This window comes from Prionailurus viverrinus, chromosome B2, assembly GCF_022837055.1.
Source record: "Prionailurus viverrinus isolate Anna chromosome B2, UM_Priviv_1.0, whole genome shotgun sequence".
Lineage (NCBI taxonomy): Eukaryota > Metazoa > Chordata > Mammalia > Carnivora > Felidae > Prionailurus > Prionailurus viverrinus.
The window spans coordinates 96,488,933-96,510,051 of record NC_062565.1 but is presented as its reverse complement, the minus strand read 5'-3'; the positions used below and the strand labels follow the sequence as shown (position 1 = coordinate 96,510,051).

At 40.1% G+C, this 21,119-nt stretch overlaps 2 protein-coding genes across 11 annotated transcripts in view; one reads left to right on the top strand and one right to left on the bottom strand.

Annotated features, from left to right (window-relative positions):
• The window catches only part of QRSL1 (glutaminyl-tRNA amidotransferase subunit QRSL1), a 32,506-nt gene extending 24,231 nt beyond the window's left edge, over positions 1-8,275 (bottom strand). For all 6 annotated transcript variants that reach the window (XM_047857838.1, XM_047857835.1, XM_047857836.1 and 3 more), the window contains exon 1: positions 8,151-8,275. In XM_047857838.1, the coding sequence (XP_047713794.1) occupies positions 8,151-8,174 (24 nt within the window). In that variant the 5' untranslated portion in view covers positions 8,175-8,275. The remainder of the gene's footprint in view (positions 1-8,150) is intronic.
• RTN4IP1 (reticulon 4 interacting protein 1) overlaps positions 7,513-21,119 on the top strand; it is a 61,798-nt gene continuing 48,191 nt past the window's right edge. For 3 of the 5 annotated variants that reach the window (XR_007152026.1, XR_007152027.1, XM_047857841.1), the window contains exons 1-3: positions 8,383-9,079; positions 19,511-19,662; positions 20,920-20,988. Coding sequence is in view for 3 of the 5 variants with exons in the window: in XM_047857841.1 (XP_047713797.1) it covers positions 8,803-9,079; positions 19,511-19,662; positions 20,920-20,988 (498 nt within the window). In the remaining 2 variants the exon portion in view is untranslated. Of the gene's footprint in view, positions 7,560-8,382; positions 9,080-9,365; positions 9,434-19,510; positions 19,663-20,919; positions 20,989-21,119 lie in introns of those variants that run through there. The other 2 variants (XM_047857842.1, XM_047857843.1) reach the window with 2 other exon arrangements.

Below are 21,119 nucleotides of genomic sequence, written 5' to 3'. Positions count from 1 at the left end.
GTATTATACTGAGTAAGCAGATAGAATGGGGAAGTATACAATTTTGAAGTGAAGCTTGGATTCAAAACCAAGAGAACGCTATACCTAGGTGGTGTACTGAATGAGGGTAACACATCGGTTAGCTTGGGTATTGGTTGGGGGACACGACGTTCATTGCCCTAGCAGAGGGCTGTTTCCAAGTCAGGTCTGTACCAACAAGAGCAGTGGTTTAGGTAAGCCATCCTGTCTAGTAGCAGTGGAGGCCTGGGGTGGGTGGAGCATGGGTTAGGGTAGATCGTGCAGAGAGTAGTTTAGCTGCAACACACACAACCCAGAGTGAAAAAAAAGAAAGAAAGAAACTGACTGGACAAGGCCCTGCAGGGGCTTATGGCTCTAGGTAAGATCTTTATAACTATTGTAGAATTCAAGTCAGAGCCACTACAAATGGAGAGTATGTTTATAAAATACGGGTTCAAAAGCAAACTGAGAGGAAACTTCTCTGAAATCCTGGCTGGGGTGCATTAGGAAAGCTAGTAAAAGAAGTGTTAAAATAAACTGCATTACAAATGAGCAGAACCTACATGTTTACAGTAAAGCCTGAAGTGATGACTATTTAATACTTCCTGTAGGAAGTAGTAAGTACTTACTAATTAGATAAAAGGAATGAATTATAAGTCAAAGAAGACACCGCAGCTTTGGAGATTATATGAAAAGAGTTGGGATGGGAGCTCAGAGAGAAGGAAAATGGGCGAAGGAGTAATATTTATTATTAACCAAGAGCCAGACATAGGTGCTTTACATGCATTATTACTTCACTTAACCCTATAACAACCACATAAGTTATGTATTATTAACCTCATTTCACAAATGAAGACTGAAGCTCAGAGAGGTTAGTGATTTGTCCAAAGCCACATAGTAGTATAGGGGAGAAGTAACTTCATAATACAAGCTCCTTCACCATCTCTCTCCCCAAATGAGTGCAAGCTTAGTTTGTCTTCCAAGTTGACTGTATTTTCAGGTGTCCTACATCCATCAAGCAACAGGAGTTTGCATTCGAGGGGAAAATCTGCAAATCATCTGCTCTCATCTGTTGAATAAATCATCAAAGCAGCGGTATTCTTAGGGCTGAGCTTAAGATTAGAAACGCAGTGGGAACAGGCCACTGAGAGGACCCCTAAGGCTGATGCACAAGAGGAGGAAAGCACTGCCGACAGGTGGCTGAGGCAGTGACTCAGGGAGGGGCAGGGGCAGGCGGGCCAAATTGTAAGAATGACAAAAATTATGTCTCAATGTCTTTCCTTCTTTGCCTCCCCTCAAATCTCCTAATGCCTACTATCCTCAGATGCTTTGTGACTTGCCAACTGGTACAAGAATACAAGAGAAACCCGTTTCGGTTGTGGTTACAAGGGCAAGAAATGAGATTGTCTAGGAGCACTCATTTGAAATGCTGCTGATCTTCGTTAGGACCATTTTTAGGAAATCCAGATTTGAGAAAATGAAAAAGAGAATTGGAGAAGAGAAATGAAAACAAAGATCCTAATTAACTAGAATGACCTGAGCATAAGGAGTGTGAAAATATAAACAGTGCAGCTTCCCTGGGAAAAAATTGAAGGTGTCATATCTGAATATGAGATAAAATTGACCATAAAAGTTTTTGTTAAAAAAACCAAATTTGTTTTCCCTGGCACTTCTTTTCTCTAATAGAAAATAGGTGTTTCCTTGAGACCACTGCTTCTCCTGCAGCTTTCTCAAGAGATGACTGTTTTATTAATTTTTTTCTTAAAAAAGTTTTTTTTAATGTTTATTTTTGATAGATCACGAGCAGGGGAGGGGCAGAGAGAGAGGGAGACACAGAATCCGAAGCAGGCTCCAGGCTCCCGAGCTGTCAGGACAGAGCCCAACGTGGGGCTCGAACTCATGGACTGCTGGCGCATGATGTGAGCTGAAGTCAGATGCTCAACCCACTGAGCCACCCAGGTGCCCCAAGAGATGACTGTTTTAGCTTCTACCTACCGTGGACCAGAGTCCAGAAGGGGAGGGGAGAGTGTGCAGGCAAGTAGCCTCCTCATTTTTCAATGCCTTCCTCTTCCCTCTTCACTCAAAAATCCCAGCTCATCTGAAGTACAGGACTTGGAGGAGTTTATATCACTCTTCCTGGGGTGTGAACCTACTGTCTGCCTGGTACCCCTTTTCATTCATCAAAGATTTTAGCACTTAGCTCCCTTTAGTCTACTTTATAGTGGCTCCTGTTGTTATTCTTGTTGACTTCAGGCTTCAAGTAATGTACACTGAAACCCGGCCTCTCAGTTCAACCTCATTTCTGGCAAACTCCTCCTTCACCTCGCTCAGGTCATCAACTCGTCCCAGATGACATCATTACCAAGATATGCGTAACCTCCAAAACCTCAATTCTAGTTATCCTCCAACTCCTGTCCGCCCAGCTCATTCGCCCAACCATCCACACGGTCAGCCAAAAAACGGGGACCTCAGTCCTACAGCTGCAAAGAAATCGAGTCTGCCAACAACCAATGAGGTTGAAGGAGGACCCTGAGCTTCAGATGAAACCACAGCCCTGGCCCACCCCTTGATTTCAGCCTTGTGAGACTCTTGTGAGCAGAGAACCCAGCTACTCCATTTCTGGACTCCTGACCCACAAAACTGTGAGATGATAATAAGATTATTTTAACCCAAAAAGTTTATACTAATTTGTTAGGCAGCAATAAAAAACAATACACCTTCTTAGAAAAAATAAGAGATCTCCCTTAGGAGTCACTCTTCTTAGAAACTAGGGGGAGAGAGAATTCTAAATACATATAATTTAGCAAATTTGTTCTGTAACAAAATTAATGTTAACAATAGCACTTAGTGCTAGGCATCATCCTAGATGCTTTATATTTCTTTCTTTTTTTTTTTTTTAAGGTTTATTTTTTTAGGGGCACCTGGGAGGCTCAGTCAGTTAAGCATCCAACTCAATTTCAGCTCAGGTCATGACCTCATGGTTTGGGAGATTGAACACTATGAGTGCGGAGATTCTGCTCGGGATTCTCTCTCTCTCTCTCTCTCTCTCTCTCTCTGCCCCTCCCTCAGTCGTGCTTGCCCCTTTTTCTGTCTCAAATAAATAAACATTAAAAAATATTTACTTTTTAAATTTTAATTTAATTTTTTAATGTTTATTTTTTGAGAAAGAGATAGCACGTGAGCAGGGGAGGGGCAGGGAGAGAGTGAGACACAGAATCTGAAGCAGGCTCCAGGCTCTGAGCTATCAGCACAGAGCCTGACGCGGGGCTCAAACTCACAAACTGTGGGATCATGACTGGAGCTGAAGTCAGATGCTTAACTGACTGAGCCACCCAGGTGCTCAGTTTTAAGTTAATTTTAATTCCAGTATAGTTAGCACAGCGTTATATTAGTTTCAGGTATAAAATATAATGACTCAACAATTCCATACATCAGTGGGTGCTCATCACAACAAGAGCATCACCTGTTTACTACATCCTCCCACCCATCAGTGATTTATATTTCATTTAATCTTTATATCCACTCTGAGGGGCTGATATTATTGCCTCCATTTTACAGATAAAAAGCTAAAGTTCCTGCGTGAGGTCACAAAGCTGGAAAGTAGAGTGGGGATTCAACCAAGGCCTGCTGTTGTTTCCAAAGCCCACACTCTGGACCACTATACTACTAACTTTACAGACAGCATCAGAAGTTCACTTAGAAAAAGAACTGTCTTTCAAAAATAATTGTCTTAATAAATGCTGAAGGTATAGGAGAGTCCTTGAGGCCGGAGTGTCCAGTTGACTGGTACCCATTAATACATTCCATTCATGTTTTTGTCTCCAATGTTCCAAGAAATTGTATCAAGATCACTAGCAACCTCCACATTCCTAAATCCAGCAGTCACTGCTCAGTCCTAATCGTATACAGTATTTCTCAGCAGCATTCAACTTAAGAGAGCACTCTCTTCTTGAAGCTTTTTCACTTGCGTTTCAGGACACCAAGACTTGGTTTCCCTCTTGCCTTACCTACCATTCTTTCACATCTCTTTTGCTGGCTCTGCTTCCTATTGCTGACCTCTAAATGTTGGAAAGTTTTAGGCCTTCTTCTATTTTTGTGCTCAGCTCCCTGGGTGTTCTTATCTGTCTACATACATTAATTATCTTCTATACTCTGGTCAATTTATATCGTCATACCTAGCTGCTTTCCTGATCTCCAAAACTCCTATATCCGCCTGCTTAACCAATATCTCCACTTGCATATCCAGCAGGCATCTCCAAATTAACATGCCCAGAAGTCTTGATAACTTTCTCCTTCCAAATATGCTTCCTAAGAGTCTTTTCTGTATGGGGGTCCTCAAAAAACTAAAAACAGAAGTACCGTATGATCCAGCAATTCCACTTCTGGGTATTTATCCAAAGAAACGAAAACACTAATTTGAAAAGATATATGCACCCTTATGTTTGTTGCACATTATTCATAATAGCCAAAACATGGAAGCAACCAAGGTGTCCATTGATGGATGAATGGATAAAGGAGATGTGGTGTGTGTGTATGTGTATATACACACACACGCATATATATATGTGTGTACATATATGTATATATATACATACACACTTCATTTAATATATACCGAATATATGGTTACCTAATAGTCCGTTATATATATATTATATATATTCCACACCTAAGTGAAATCCTACGGTATTTGTCTTTCTATTGTCACAAATGGTAAGATAAAAAGAACAAAATCTTGCCATTTGTGACAACAGAGAAAGACAAATACCGTATGACTTCACTTATATGTGGAATCTAAAAAACAAAACAAAACTCGTAGATGCAGAGAAGAGACAGATGGATGCCAGGAGGGAGGGGTTAGGGGATGGGCAAAATGGGAGAAAGGGGTCAAGAGGTAAACTTCCAGTCATAAAATAAATGTCATGGGGATATAATGTACAGCATGGTGACTATAGTCAACAATATTGTACTGCATATTATGTAACTTTATATGATGACAGGGAAAAACTAGACTTATTGTGATCAATTTGCAGTGTATACAAATACCAAATTATGTTGTACACCTGCAACAAATATAACGTGCTATGTCAACGATACCTCAAAAGAAAAGTGGGAAAAAAATCTTTCCCATTTTTTTTAAATGTTTATTTATTTTTGAGAGGGAGACAGAGCATGAGGGGAGGAGGGGCAAAAAGAGAGGGAGACAGAATCTGAAGCAGGTTCCAGACTCTGAGCTATCAGCACAGAGCCTGACACAGGGCTCGAACTCATCAACCGCAAAATCATGACCTGAGCTGAAGTTGGACGCTTAATTGACTGAGCCACCCAGGCACCAAGTCTTTCCGATCTTGCTGTTACCATCTTCCCAACTGCCCAGGCCAAAACTTTAAGCATCCTCCTTCATTCTTCTCTTTCCCTCAAACTCTGTATCCAATCCATCAGCAACTAACTTAAAGAAAAACACCCGTTTCACATTACCTCTACAGCCACCCCATCTGTGCTGCCATTATCTCTTGCCAATGCAACAGCCTTCTAACTGGTCTTTCTGCTTCCTCACTTGCTTTCTTGTAGACCACATCTTTAGGAATAGCCTTTAGGAGCTTTTCCTTACCATGGCCTAAGAAGTCCATGATCTGGCTCCTACTTATCTCTCTAACCTCAATCTCCCACTATTCTCCTCTTCATTCACATCTCTCCAGGCACACTGGCCTTCTTGCAATTCCTGAACATGTCAAGCTTGCTCTTGCTGCAGACTCTTTGCACTTACTGTTCCATCTGGCTGGAATACTATTCCTCCAGACCCTCCCAGGGCTCACCCTTCATATCCTTCAGGTCTCTTTAAAATATACCCAGGCAGTCAGAGAAACCTTTCCTAACCACTCCAAGCCATCTGGCTCCACCCCCACCCCTACTACTTCTCACACTATAGCCTGCTTAATCTTTCTTCATATTACTTATACTACCTGAGATTATATTATTTACTTAAAAAAATAAAAACTTATTTAATGCCTGTTTCCCCATAAAAATGCAGGAACTTCTGTTTGCCTTCAATGCTAATCCCCAACGACTGGAACACAGAGGTGTTCACTAAATGTTAATTGAATGAATAACTGAGTTGTTTAAAATTTGGAATCTGTTTTCCCATAGAACAATTAAGGGTTCTTAGGCAGACCCCCAAGAAGCCTCTTGAATATAATAACTTTAGGATTAGTAATATTAGCCTGGTGTCTGGCTCCTAGAAACAGTGGGATCATGCCACAAAGGGGGAAGGTAAAAGTGAGACTCCTCTTTCCTGAATGTACCTGCATAAAACTTACAAATAGTTTTATCTCCTGTTTGGCATGTTACCTCCTTTGAGTGCCTCCTCTCAGGGCTCCTGTTACTCTAAGCCTTACGTAGGTCCCCAACATTGCCTCAAAACTCTATTATAGTTCCCAGCTCCTCCCCCGAATTTCCTCCCCAGCAAATTTTCCCTTTCTTCAATTGATTATAGCAACTATGTGAGGGAGAGAAATTTTATTGAACTATTGTAATTCACAACAATGGGTGAATAAATCATTCGACCCTCCCAGGTGTCTTTACATATTTAAAAGAGAATGTGTACTAAATTAATTAATTTCTAATTGGTAGAATTTGGGACATCAGTACAATGATGTAGAAAAAACATGGAGTGGACAGAAGATACTTTGGGGGGTGGGAAAATAACTACCAAATAATGTTTTGTTTTTATAATTTTATTTTTTTAAATTTTTAAATGTTTATTTGGGGGGGGGGGGAGGAGCAGAGAGAGGGAGACAAAGGATCCAAAGCAGGCTCTGCACTGAGAGTGGAAGCCCTATACGAGGCTTGAACTCATAAGCTGCGGGATCACGACCTGAGCCAAAGTCAGATGCTTAACTGATTAAGCCACGAAGGCGCCTCTGTACAGAAATATATAGTAGAGACCACGTGTAATATAAGATGGTAAAACACTAATGCACTTTGGGTAAGGGCTATTTATTATTTAATGCCTGTCATTTTTGTTATTGTAATTTACAGCTTTCTAAAAGGCTACTACATGGACAGATAAAAAGATTTCCCAGGTGAAAATACAACAGGAAAATGGAAGGCAGGGTAGGTCCTAAACCCCTACTTATTAGCAGATTCACCTGGAGCCCTGGTTAAACCATATACTCTGGGCCGCAAATCACAGAGCTCCCAAAGTGGGACACAGCTGTGGTTCTAACAAGAGCCTGACAGGATTCTTATATGAGTGGGCCTGCATACAGTTCCCAAGTTTGAGAGATACTGGGCCAGAAAGCAAGGAGATCTGAAGTCTTAACAGCAGAGAGGAAGCAAAGAAAACAGATTCCAGAGGTAAATTCAAAATAGAATTAACAGGGTTTAGTGATTTATTGGATATGACAGATGAGGAAGAATGTTAAGGGCAACCGGGATAACAGCTGTGCCATTAAAAAGAGAATATTAAGAATTCAGAAATCAGGTTTTGATTTGTTTTTTAAGGTGGAGGTTGAGAAGTAAGAAGTGGCCCTGTTACAATGATGAAGTCAACTTTCCTTAAAGTAAGTTGAGGTTGTTATGGGGCATTTTGAAGAGATGTCCAGAAGGCATTTACAAACATAGCCTAGAGTATAAAACTGAGCTCTAGGAAATGGAAGACACGGGTGAGAGAATCCTTGCTATCTTACTGATAGTTGAAGCCTAAAGAATCTATCAAGGAAGTGGGGACGGGGCGGGGGGGGATCTAAAAATTACTCGTTTGTATTTTGCAAAGTACAGATTTCACGGGCTTCTTAAGCAATAACTGCATTAGATGAGTGTAGGGAACCGAAGAGGGACTAAAGTGGACCAGCAAAGCCCATCCACTAGGGGCCTGACCCAAGCTTTTAGCAAACGTCTAGTTGAAAGAAGCCAGGGTACACTTCCACCGCACCGTTCCGTGCTGCGTAAGCCTCCCCTGCTGAGGTCGTAACTCCAGAACGGGTATAGAGAGTACAGCTGAATGGCCCAAAGGTCGGAAGCCCCCACCCAGTTCCAGGAAAGGAGACGGCCGAGGCTGACCAAGACGCGTGGTCAGACCCCGGGGCTCCTTGTCCACGGATTCCGCGAATCTTTCTGACCTCCCTGGGCCCTCAACAGCCAGTTCCACTCACTTCTTGGAGGGTCCGGCCCAGCATGGTCCTCGTGCACAGCCTGCCACCACAGGCACCAGGTGACAAGGAGGAATAAAAAAGGTCAACACCCGCGCCGGTATTACATGGGCGCAGCCATCTTTGGCCGTCACTGACCGTTTCAACATCGAGTACTTAGATTGGTCGAATTGCAACCCCGGGGAAATTATCTTTGCACGTGATTGGTTGGCGCCGCAAAGCAACTCCTGCTGCGAAGGAGAGAGGGTCGTAAGGAGACTCGGGGCTAGGGTCGCGGAGGGAGTCGGGGAGTCTCAGGTTCTTGGTAGCGTGTGGTAATTGAGCGGGGTTTGCTTGTCCTGCCGGGGGCTTCCGGGACAGGGCTGGCTTCTAGGGGTTTTGTATTTGTTTTTCAAAGGGGAGAAGGTGTAAGGAGGGAAGAGAATGACAGAATACTGACTGGAACGCTAATTGGAGATTTTCAAATGGGAAGAGCAGAATAATTCCATATTCTTCTTCCTTCAATTGCTCCATTAGGCAGGCTGACTAATATTTTGAATTCTCAACTTTGAAATCAGCCAGTGTGTTTGGCAGATATTGACCTAATTTAGGGGTTAGAGTTTGAGCCAATTTACATGCATTTTACTTAGGGCCCACAATACAACCACTGTTTACGATGGAACTTCTGCTGAAAACCTGTGTACTTAGAAGAAATGCATGTATTGCGGTTTGCTTCTGGAGAAGCCATGCTGTACAAAAGCCTTCAGTTAAAAAGATTAGTACTACCTCTCCAAGGAGCACCGTCATGCCCGCTTGGGTGATAGATAAATACGGAAAGAACGAGGTGCTTCGATTTACTCAGAACATGATGATACCTGTCATACACTATCCAAATGAAGTTATTATCAAAGTTCACGCCGCGAGTGTAAATCCTATAGATGTTAATATGAGAAGTAAGTTTTCGGAAGACATTCCACCTTCCCTTTTTCTTTCCTTTTTTTTTTTTTTTTTCATCAGGGGTCAGTTTTAAAAGATGTTATTTGACTACAGCTCTTTGGTTAATACAAAGGAATTGTTTGGGTTTTTGACAGTATCTCAGCACATATTATTTCTCAGGTTTTTGAAATTGCAGTGTTCATGGTATACTTCAGTCTTCGACAAGATATAAGGAAATATATGTTTGAAATTTTTCCATGCCTCTTTACAGTGAGGATTGGGATTTGAGCTAATTTGGGGTCCACAGCTAACTTTTTGGTATATCATCCGGGGAACTTTGTGTATTCTGAGGGCCACTGCAGGTTTTGGAGGTATGATTATGTTTTCACATCAGTTAAGAATTTGCATTTTTATAATAATTCTCTGCTCTCTCACTATTCTCGTCTGTCTTTATTGTTCCGGTGGACAAAACAGAACAGGTTGCCAGGATTTGGACACAGTACTTCATTTCTGCTGTTGGATTTTTGCTCTCGCCCTTTAAAATACCCTTTCCTGTATGCTTCATCCTAAATGGGAATGTTACCATCTTAATTTCAGCTGAGGCATATTGCCAAAGTTTGGAAAGCACTGTATTCCTTAAAATTATGTACGCTTTGCAATTATTATAGTGCCAAAAAGATTGATTACCCTTTGTGAATTTAACTTTTGGAAAATAATGACAAAAATATTGCTTGCGGGAACTCCTCCATGTCTTCTGAAAACATAAAAATCTCTTGAGATGATTAGTTAACCTCCATGTTCTAAATAAGCTGCCATATGCAGTTTATTTTAACCGTGAGTCTGTGTTTTGAAGGCCTTGTGTGCAACATAGATTGCCTCATAACAGTTACTGTATGTGAACTGTGCGTGATTAGTTCAATTTCTTGGTTCATAGAAACCAATTACAAAGTCAGCATTAATGATAGAATGAATCATTTTGTGAAATTTATAGAGAAATATGAAAGTGTTGAGACTGACATCTTTTCATTTCTTCCTCCTATTTTCCAGGAGCTGTGTGATAGATTAGGATGGCCGTTCTCAAGCTTTTTGGTCTTGAGATCTCTTTAGCCTGTTAATAATTAAAATGGGCTTTTGCTTATGTGAGTTATAGCTGTCAGTGTTTACCTTATTAGAAATTAGAAGAGAAAATTTTAAATTTTCATTTAAAAATGCAGTGAACTTTTGTGTTGACATTACAAAATTTAAATTAGGGCAGAAATATAAAATGACATAAAATGAGAGACAAGTCCATATGTGAAGCATTGGAAAAGGTGGTGGTTGATAGAGTGTAGGGTCTACTTCAAAGTGCTTACAATGAAAAATAACTAGTTTCCAAAATAAGGAAAAAAATTGAGTAAGAAGGATAGCGCTGTTTAACACATTTGCTTATCTCTGTGCCTTCTGGTTTAATAAGACAGGTCGATTTCATATGAACGGCTGTATTCAATCTGTTGCAATACATCATTTGAAGTTAGTGAAGAAAATCCAGCCTCCTGCAGGTTGAAAGGAAAGGACTTAGACTCCACAGATCTTGGGGATGTGAAAACTTGGAGAACTGCTGGATTCGGGAAATAAAGCACACTTTCACAGTCTAGGTTTTTTTGTTGTTTTTTAAAGATTTTATTTTTAAGTAATCTTCACACCCAACATGAGATTCAAACTCACAACTCTGAGGTCAAGGGTCACATGCTCTACTGACTGAGCCAGCCTGGTGCCCTCTTGGTCTTTAGATCTTTTGACTCCAATTTTTAAAGTTGATATTTTTAACTCCATGAATATATCTAGACCTGTGCTGTCCAGTATAGTAACCACTAGTCACAGGCGGGTGGTGAGCAACCGAGGTGTGGCTAATCTGAATTCAGATGTGCAGTTAGTGTAAAACGCACACTGATATCAAAGACTTAGTAAGAAAAAAAAGAATGTTGGGGTGCCTGCGTGGCTCAGTCGGTTAAGCCTCCGAGTTCAGCTCAGGTCACGCTCTCCCAGTTTGTGAGGTCAAGCCCTGCATCAGGCTCTGTGCTGACAGTTCAGAGCCTGGAGCCTGCCTCTGCGATTCTCTCTGCTCCTCCCCTCTCCCCCCTTGTGCGCGCGCGCGCGCTCTCTCTCTCTCTCTCTCTTTCTCTCTCAAAAATAAACATTAAAAATTTTTTTAAAAAGAATGTGAAATGTCTCAACAATTTTATATTGATTACATATTGACCTGATAATATTTTGACTATATTAAGTAAAATATGAAAATTAATTTTATTTGTTCATTTTTAGTGCCTACTAGGAAATTTTGAATTAATGTGACTTGCATTGTATTTCTATTGGACAGTACCAATCTAGACAATGTGAGGAATAGCTATTACACATTTCTTTGTGGGCAGGGGGTTTGAGGAAATACTTAGATTCAAAAAGTGTTTGTAGCTAGAAACTCTATTAAGGGAGAATTGAAATGTCTTTACTATGATTGTCCCATGAAATCCACATTTGTATTCTTTTTGTTCGTTCTGAAGAGTTGCTACTAGTTGGAAATAGTGTTTCACTTTATTCATTTACATAGGGTATAAAGATAATAGTTTTTATAGGCTATGCCTTTAAGTGGAAGGTTTATACCCAATGATCAGTATGTTTTGTCATCCCCTTTGATTATAAATCCTTTGAAGGTAGATCTCATGTTCTGTGTCAACTACTACCTGTTTTAGTGCTTCACATATGTAGTTGTCATTCAGTCATTATTTTTGTGTCATTTTATATTTTCATTTTAACTTAAGGTTGTACACTAAAATTAGTGGTGTTCTAACCTTGAGTACTTTGTACATTTTGTCTTCATTTCAACCTGTTAACTTTTCATTTCTTTGAATGCACATGCACAATTTGTATTGTGTATGTTTTGATTTCAGTAGGTTGGCTAGATCGGGACTTTCTTGGCTGCTATTTAATAATGTAATGTTGTGGCACATTTTACTTGTATATAGTATTCTTGAGACATCTTAGTTTTATATAACTTAACCAAGTAATATTATTTGTAAGTTACCATGTTTCCTGCTCATGAATCCTTTTTTTTTTTTTTTTTTTTTTTTTTTGTGGGGTGGGGGGCGTGGAATGTGTGATTGTTGTTGCAGAAGATTGCTGAAATGGTAGCTTGGGGAAATAAAATAATGAGTACTAGATTATAAACTGTAGGAAGCACTTGTTTCCCTTGACAAGAATGCAAGGACCTGTCTATTTTGAAAGATGAAGGCAGGCTGTTTTTCTGGAGATAGCCACTTTCATTGGACATAAAATCATAAATCCTGTAAATGGCTAAATAAATGCAAAAATATATATAGCCAACAGAATCATCCCAACAAAGTTTGATTTCCTTAGATGGGATTGAAGTCACTGAAACTGATGACAGATTAGGATTTTTCACATCATCCCAATTCTTTTTTTTTTAATTTATTTTTTATTTTTTTAATTTACATCCAAATTAGTTAGCATATAGTGCAGCAATATTTCAGGGGTAGATTCCTTAATGCCCCTTACCCATTTAGCCCATCCCCCCTCCCATAACCCCTCCAGTAACTGTTCTCCATATTTAAGAGTCTCTTCTGTTTTGTCCCCCTCCCTGTTTTTATATTATTTTTGTTTCCCTTCCCTATGTTCATCTGTTTTGTCTCTTAAAGTCCTCATATGAGTGAAGTCATATGATTTTTGTCTTTCTCTAATTTCACTTAGCATAGTACCCTTTAGTTCCATCCATGCAGTCGCAAATGGCAAAATTTCATTCTTTTTGATTGCTGAGTAATACTCCATTGTATATACCACATCTTCTTTATTCATCCATTGATGGACATTTGTGCTCTTTCCATGCTTTGGCTATTGTTGATAGTGATGGTATAAATATTGGGGTGCATGTGTTCCTTCGAAATGGCATACCTGTATCCCTTGGATAAATGCCTAGTAGTGTAATTGCTGGGTCATAGGGTAGTTCTATTTTTAATTTGTTGAGGAACCTCCATCCTGTTCTCCAGAGTGGCTGCACCAGCTTGCATTCCCACCAGCGATGCAAAAGGGATCCTTTCTCTGCATCCTCGCCAACATCTGTTGTTGCCTGAGTTGTTAATGTTAGCCAGTCTGACAGGTATGAGGTGGTATCTCATTGTGGTTCTGAGATGTATCATTTCCCTGATAATGAGTGATGTTGAGCATTTTTTTCATGTGTCAGCCACCTGGATGTCTTCCTTGTAGAAGTGTCTATTCATGTCTTTTGCCCATTTCTTCACTGGATTATTTGTTTTTTGGGTGTTGAGTTTGATAAGTTCTTTATAGATTTTAGATACTAGCCCTTTATCTGATATGTCGTTTGCAAATTTCTTCTCCCATTCTGTCGTTGCCTTTTAGTTTTGCTGATTGTTTCCTTTACTGTGCAGAAGCTTTTTATCTTGATAAGGTCCCAATAGTTTATTTTTGCTTTTGTTTCCCTTGCCTCTGGAGATGTGTTGAGTAAGAAGTTGCTACAGCCAAGATCAAAGAGGTTTTTGCCTGCTTTCTCCTCAAGGATTTTGATGGCTTCCTGTCTTACATTTAGGTCTTTCATCCATTTTGAGTTGATTTTGTGTGTGGTGTAAAAAAGTGGCCCAGGTTCATTTTTCTGCGTGTGGCTGTCCAGTTTTCCCAACACCATTTGCTGAAAAGACCCGTCTTTTTTCCATTGGATATTCTTTCCTGCTTTGTCAAAGCTTAGTTGGCCATACATCTGTGGACCCATTTCTGGGTTCTCTATTCTGTTCCATTGATCTGAGTGTCTGTTTTTGTGCCAGTACCATACTGTCTTGATTACAGCTTTGTAATACAGCTTGAAGTCCGGGATTGTGATGCCTCCTGCTTTGGTTTTCTTTTTCAAGATTGCTTTGGCTATTAGGGGTCTTTTCTGGTTCCATACAAATTGTGGGATTGTTTGTTATAGCTCTGTGAAGAATGCTGGTGTTATTTTGATAAGAATTGCATTGAATATGTAGATTGCTTTTGGGTAGTATTGACATTTTAACAATATTGGTTCTTCCTATCCGGGAGCGTGGGGTCTTTTTTTCCATTTTTTTTGTGTCTTCAATTTCTTTCATAAGCTTTCTGTAGTTTTCCGTGTATAGATGTTTCACCTCTTTGGTTAGATTTATTCCTAGGCATTTTATCATTTTTGGTGCAACTGTAAATGGGATTGATTCCTTGATTTCTCTTTCTGTTGCTTCATTGTTGGCGTATAGGAATGCAATCGATTTCTGTGCATTGATTTTAGCTCATTGGGTTTTCCATATAGAATACCATGTCATCTGCGAAGAGTGAAAGTTTGACCTCCTCCTGGCCAGTTTGGATGCCTTTTATTTCTTTGTGTTGTCTGATTGCAGAGGCTAAGGCTTCCAATACTAGGTTGAATAATAGTGGCGAGAGTGGACATCCCTGTCATATCTTGACCTTAGGGGGAAAGCTCTCAGTGTTTCCCCATTGAGGATGATCTTAGTGTTGGGTCTTTCATATATGGCTTTTATGATCTCGAGTTATGATCCTTCTATCGCTACTTTCTTGAGGGTTTTTATCGAGAAAGGATGCTGTATTGTGTCAAATGCTTTCTCTGCATCTATTGAGAGGGTCATATGGTTCTTGTCCTTTCTTTTATTGATGTGATGAATCACATTGATTGTTTTTGTGGATATTGAGCCAGCCCTGCATCTCAGGTAGAAGTCCCACTTGGTCGTGGTGAATAATTTTTTTTTAAAGAGGTTAGAATGGGAGAGAGCCAAAGCATAAGAGACTGTTAAAAACTGAGAACAAACTGAGGGTTGATGGGGGGTGGGAGGGAGGAGAGGGTGGGTGATGGGTATTGAGGAGGGCACCTTTTGGGATGAGCACTGGGTGTTGTATGGAAACCAATTTGTCAATAAATTTCATAAAAAAAAAATTTTTTTTTTTAATTTTTTTTTTCAACGTTTATTTATTTTTGGGACAGAGAGACAGAGCATGAACGGGGGAGGGGCAGAGAGAGAGGGAGACACAGAATCGGAAACAGGCTCCAGGCTCTGAGCCATCAGCCCAGAGCCCAACGCGGGGCTCGAACTCACGGACCGCGAGATCGTGACCTGGCTGAAGTCGGACGCTTAACCGACTGCGCCACCCAGGCGCCCCGGTGAATAATTTTTTTAATGTATTGTTGGAGCCAGTTGGCTAATATCTTGTTGAGGATTTTTGCATCCATGTTCATCGGGGAAATTGGTCTATAGTTCTCCTTTTTAGTGGGGTCTCTGTTTGGTTTTGGATCCAAGGTAATGCTGGCCTCGTAGAAAGAGTTGGAAGTTTTCCTTCCATTTCAATTTTTTGGAACACCTTCAAGAGAATAGGTGTTAACTTTTAAATGTTTGGTAGAATTCCCTTGGAAAGCCATCTGGCCCTGGACTCTTATTTTTTGGGAGATTTTTTTATTACTGATTTGATTTCTTTACTGGTTATGGGTCTGTTCAAATTTTCTATTTCTTCCTGTTTCAGTTTTGGTAGTGTATATGTTTCTAGGAATTTGTCCATTTCTTCCAGATTGCCCATTTTATTGGCGTATAATTGCTCATAATATTCTTATTGTTTTTATTTCTGCTGTGTTGGTTGTGATCTCTCCTCTTTCATTCTTGATTTTATTTATTTGGGTTCTTTCCTTTTTCTTTTTGATCAAACTGGCTAGTGGTTTGTCAATTTTGTTAATTCTTTCAAAGAACCAGTTTCTGGTTTCCTTGATCTGTTTTGTTTTTTGGTTTCAATAGCATTAATTTCTGCCCTAATCTTTATTATTTCCTGTTTTCTGCTGGTTTGGGGTTTTATTTGCAGTCCTTTTTCCAGCTCCTTAAGGTGTAAGGTTAGGTTGTGTATCTGAGACCTTTCTTCCTTCTTTAGGAAGGCTTGGATTGCTATATACTTTCCTCTTATGACCACCTTTGCTGCATCCCAGAGGTTTTTGGTTGTGGTGTTATTATTTTCATTGGCTTCCATGAACTTTTTAATTTTCTCTGTAATTTCTTGGTTAGCCCATTCATTCTTTAGTAGGATGTTCTTTAGTCTCCAAGTATTTGTTACCTTTCCAAACTTTTTCTTGTGTTTTGATTTCGAGTTTCATAGCATTGTGGTCTGAAAATATGCACGGTATGATCTTGGTCTTTTTGTACTTGTTGAGGGCTGGTTTGTGTTCCAGTATGTGGTCTATTCTGGAGAATGTTCCATGTGCACTGGAGAAGAATGTATATTCTGATGCTTTAGGATGAAATGTTCTGAATATATCTGTTAAGTCCATCTGGTCCAGTGTGTCATTCAAAGCCATTGTTTCCTTGTTGATTTTTTGATTAGATGATCTGTCCATTGTTGTAAGTGGGGTGTTGAAGTCCCCTACTCTTATGGTGTTATTATCAATGAGTTTCTTTATGTTTGTGATTAATTGATTTATATATTTGGGTGTTGCCACATTTGGTGCATACATGTTTACAATTGTTAGGTCTTATTGGTGGATAGACCCCTTAATTATGATGTAATGCCTTTCTGCATCTTTTGATACATCAGACAATCTAGACTTTAAAATAAAGACTGTAAGTATGGCTACTCCGTCTGTCTTTTGTTGACCATTAGCATGATAGATGGTTCTCCATACTCTTACTTTCAATCCGAAGGTGTCTTTAGGTCTAAAGTGGGTCTCTTGTAAACAGCATATAGATGGATCTTGTTTTCTTATCCATTCTGTTACCCTGTGTCTTTTGATTAGAACATTTAGTCTATTGACATTTACAGTGAGTACTGAAAGATATGAATTTATTGCCATGATGTTGCTTGTAGAGTTGGAGTTTCTGGTGGTGTTCTTTGGTCCTTTCTAGTCTTTGTTGCTTTTGGTCTTTGTTTCTTTGTTTTCATCTTTTCTCCCCTCAGAGAGTCCCCCTTAAAATTTCTTGCAGGGCTGGTTTAGTGGTCACAAACTCCTTTAATTTTTGTTTGGGAAACTTTTTATCTCTCCTTCTATTTTGAATGACCGCCTTGCCACATCATCCCAATTCCTGAGCCTTATTGACAATCTCTAACAATGGGCCTCCGAAGGGCCCCCATTCCTTTGTGTCACCTAGCAGGTTTTCACTTGCTACCAGCTGCATTCTGGATTTGGGGCTTGTTTAGCTAATAGTAGCAGTGAGCCAGTGCTACTCAGCTGATGCATCAGCATGTCAGGGTGACCAAGAAACCTGAGCAGCCTTGTCCTGCAGCCTCTGTACTTCAGAAGGGACCGAAGAATTTTGGCAGCTTTGAAACAGCAGCTACACCCTGACATGGCTAAATACCCACTTTTGTTGCCCAGACCACATAGGACTTTCAGAGAATAATTGTTTAATTGTGTTTTAGGCATAGAAAAGGGATGTAAGACAGGAAAAATGAAACATGACTTCCATAAATATTACATGTGAAGTTGCTTTTTTTTCCCCCCTGACAGCGTGCACCCCTAATTAGCCAGATGGCAAATGTGTAATATTGGCATGATGGCCATCAGCTTAGGTTTTCTGGGACTATCCCAACCTTGAAACACTCTCTCCCATAGTCTTGATTTTTTGTTCATTAGAAAAACAACTTCTACAGGCCACCCACCTGTCATCTCCCCCCTGGATCTTCTACCATCCCTCCCACTGTATGGATTAACTGTCATTGCTGTTATCTGAGGCCAGTCTTCCTCTAGATTCCATCCCCTTTCATCATCTCAGGAGCACGGTTTCAGAAATTCATAACTGTATCATCAGTCTTTGCCTTTCCATTGAATCATTCTGATTAGCACACAGTCTTGTTGTTATGTCTCCCCTCTTAAAGAGGAAAAAAATACACACTCAAAAATCCTCTCTCCATCTCACTTGCATCCCTCCAACCACTGTTTCATTTCTAGCTCCCCTTTAGAGCAAAACCATTTGAAAGAGTTGAATGGTCTCAGGTCTCTGGTTCTTCACCACCCGTTCTCTTTTGAGCACTTCATGCCACAGCAACTGCTGTCAAGGTCACCAAAGACTGCTATGTTGTTGGATCCAGTTGTTTGGTTTTTTTGAAAAACCTCTTGGCAACTTTTTATTTGAAAAACTGTCTTCCCTGTCAGCATTTGACTTCTTGAAATGACCCTCTTCCCTTGGTCTTCAGGACCCCTCTTCACCAGTCAAGCCTTCTTAGTCTCTGTTGCTAGTTTCTTCTCATCCTTAGGATCTAATGTGCTACCACTGAGGGTGGGTGGATGGGGAGGAAAGAGGAGTCTTACGGCGAGGTTTAGTGGTTTGGGAGCTTAAATGTGGTACATGACACTGGAAAGGTAGAAAGAGTGCTTATCCTGAAGAACCTCACCTAGCAGAAATGTTCTCAGAAATGTCAAGGAATAGGGGCAATAACAGATACTTTTGTGTCTTAGAAAAGTCATTTTATATGTTGAAATTTTGTAATAAACTACTTTGGGTTATTATAGAGTAGCCAATTTATTTAAAACAGAAAAGTTACTAGAATGTTTTCAGCTCTAGTTAGCTGATATTTATGTCAATATTAAAAAAAAAATAAAACCATGTATAATAAAGCAGTTGACTTGACTTGTATCAGAATAGATGCAGTCAAATGGCTTTTTTCAACTCCTGAATCTATGTACTTATTTCAAAGATGTTCTGGAAACATTTTTTGGGACATGGGGAACATTACTCCTAGACAATGTCCATATCAAATACTAGACCCATGCCTATTTGTTAACTTCAAACAGCTTTAACATTTATCTTCTTCACTAGACTTGGCACCAAATGACTTTGTTGTTTAAAAAGATCATGAATGATTTGGGGTGCCTGGGTGGCTCAGTCGGTTGAGCTTTGGCTCAGGTCATGGTCTTGGGCATCGTGGGTTTGAGCCCTGCGTTGGGCTCTGTGCTGACAGTTCAGAGCCTGGAGCCTGCTTCGGATTCTGTGTCTCCCTGTCTCTCTGCACCTCCCCCGCTCATGTGCGCACACGCGTGCATGCGCTCTCTCTCTCTCTCTCTCTCTCTCTCTCTCTCAAAAATAAGCATTAAAACCAATTTTTTTTAACTTAACGAATGAATAAAAGAAACCATCTTCAAAGAACAGAGTAAAAGTATAAAAGAAAATCCCCTAAATTCTGAAGACCACTTCAAAAATTGGAATTTCAAAAACATTTTGAGCCCTGGTACCTTTAGTTTAACAAGTGGTTATAACTTTCCAAGTATATAATTTTCTTTGAAAAGAACATTCATTGTTTTTGTGCTTTTGCATGTGATGATAAAAAAAACTGTAAGGTTGATTATTTTATAATCTACATCTTGAGGATCTAGAATTGTATGTGGCCTGTAACCCTGTAGTAGTTTTTAAATCCTTCCATTCTTTTGGAGGCAACGGATACATTGTATTTCATAGGTGGTTATGGAGCTACAGCTTTAAATATGAAACGTGATCCTCTACATATTAAAACCAAAGGAGAAGAATTTCCCCTGACTCTGGGCCGGGACGTCTCTGGGGTGGTGATGGAATGTGGACTTGATGTGAGGTACTTCAAGCCTGGAGATGAGGTGAGATCTGCGCGGTCACTCTTCTTTTTCTAAATATACTTCTGAAAGAAGCAAAATGAAATTCCCATATCTGTGTCCTTGACCTTTTTTCTTCTTTTCTTGTTTTTTGTTTTTTTTTTTTTTAATTTTTTTAGTGTTTATTTATTTTGAGACGGAGAGAGAGAGCAAGCGGGGCAGGGGCAGAGAGAGAAGGAGACACAGAATCTGCAGCAGGCTCCAGGCTCCGAGGTGTCAGCACAGAGCCCCCACGGGGCTTGAACTCACAGAGCTGTGAGATCACGACCTGAGCCGAGGTCGGACGCCCAACCGACTGAGCCACCCAGGCGCCCCTTTTTCTTCTTTTCAACAAGTATACTGAACTTTGGCCAGAACCTTCATGTTCTTGGTTCTGTTGTTACATTTTTCACAAACAATTAAAAAATAGCTTGATTGATAGGTGCCTGGGTGGCTCAGCCAGTAAGTGTCTGACTCTTGATTTTGGCTCAGGTCATGATCTCCAGGTTTGTGAGATCGAGCCCCACATTGGACTTCACACTGGGCATGGAGCCTCCTAGAGATTCTCCCTCTCCCTCTACTGCTCATGCTCTCGCTCTCTCTCTAAAAAAAAAACGAAAAAAAAAAAAGCCAAAAAATAGCTTGACTGTACCTGAACTTTCTAAATCTAGTGCTTAAGAATTGCCCAACTTTAAAATATGTAGGATTGGGCGCTTTTTTTTTTTTTTTTTTGCCCTGGAAGAAGTCTTTAAATGACAGTTTCTACCCTATGGGTTAGATGTTTTAAAATAGCTAAAGTTTGGTATAATAACCTGTCATTTGTCACTTTGAACTTTTATACCAAGAAGTTAACATGAGCTTATAATAATAGCTAACACTGTTCTAGTTGCTTTTCATAAAATAACACATTTAATCCTAATGAAGTAGGTAGTTAGGCACCATTTACACGATGGGGAAACCAAGCTATAAAGAGACCCCGTGGCTGGTAAGCACGGGAGCCAGAATTCAAGCCCCAGAGACTGTGCTCTTACTAGTACTCTAAGTAGTCAGTAAATACACTAGGATTTACTGGCGTCTGCTTCCAGTGTGGTTGGACTTGATAAATCCAGAATCGTACTACATTTATATTATGTGAAAATAACTCTTTTGCTTGGTATATTGCTGATTTGTGCTTTTTTCACAGGATGGGGTCTGTTACTGGGGAAAACCCTCATGCTGAGCTTTGGTCAGAAAATATGTTTCTAATGAAGTTGTGTGTTTCAGGTCTGGGCTGCAGTTCCTCCCTGGAAACAAGGCACTCTGTCAGAGTTCGTTGTAGTCAGTGGGAATGAGGTAACTCACCAACTCTATGCTGAAATGCCATTAGAAAGTATAAACAAAGACTGACAAATATCTCTGAAATAACTGGTTGTTTTTCAGATCAGGTTTTTGTTTTATGGGTAGTTTTGAAAGAGCTAAGATAG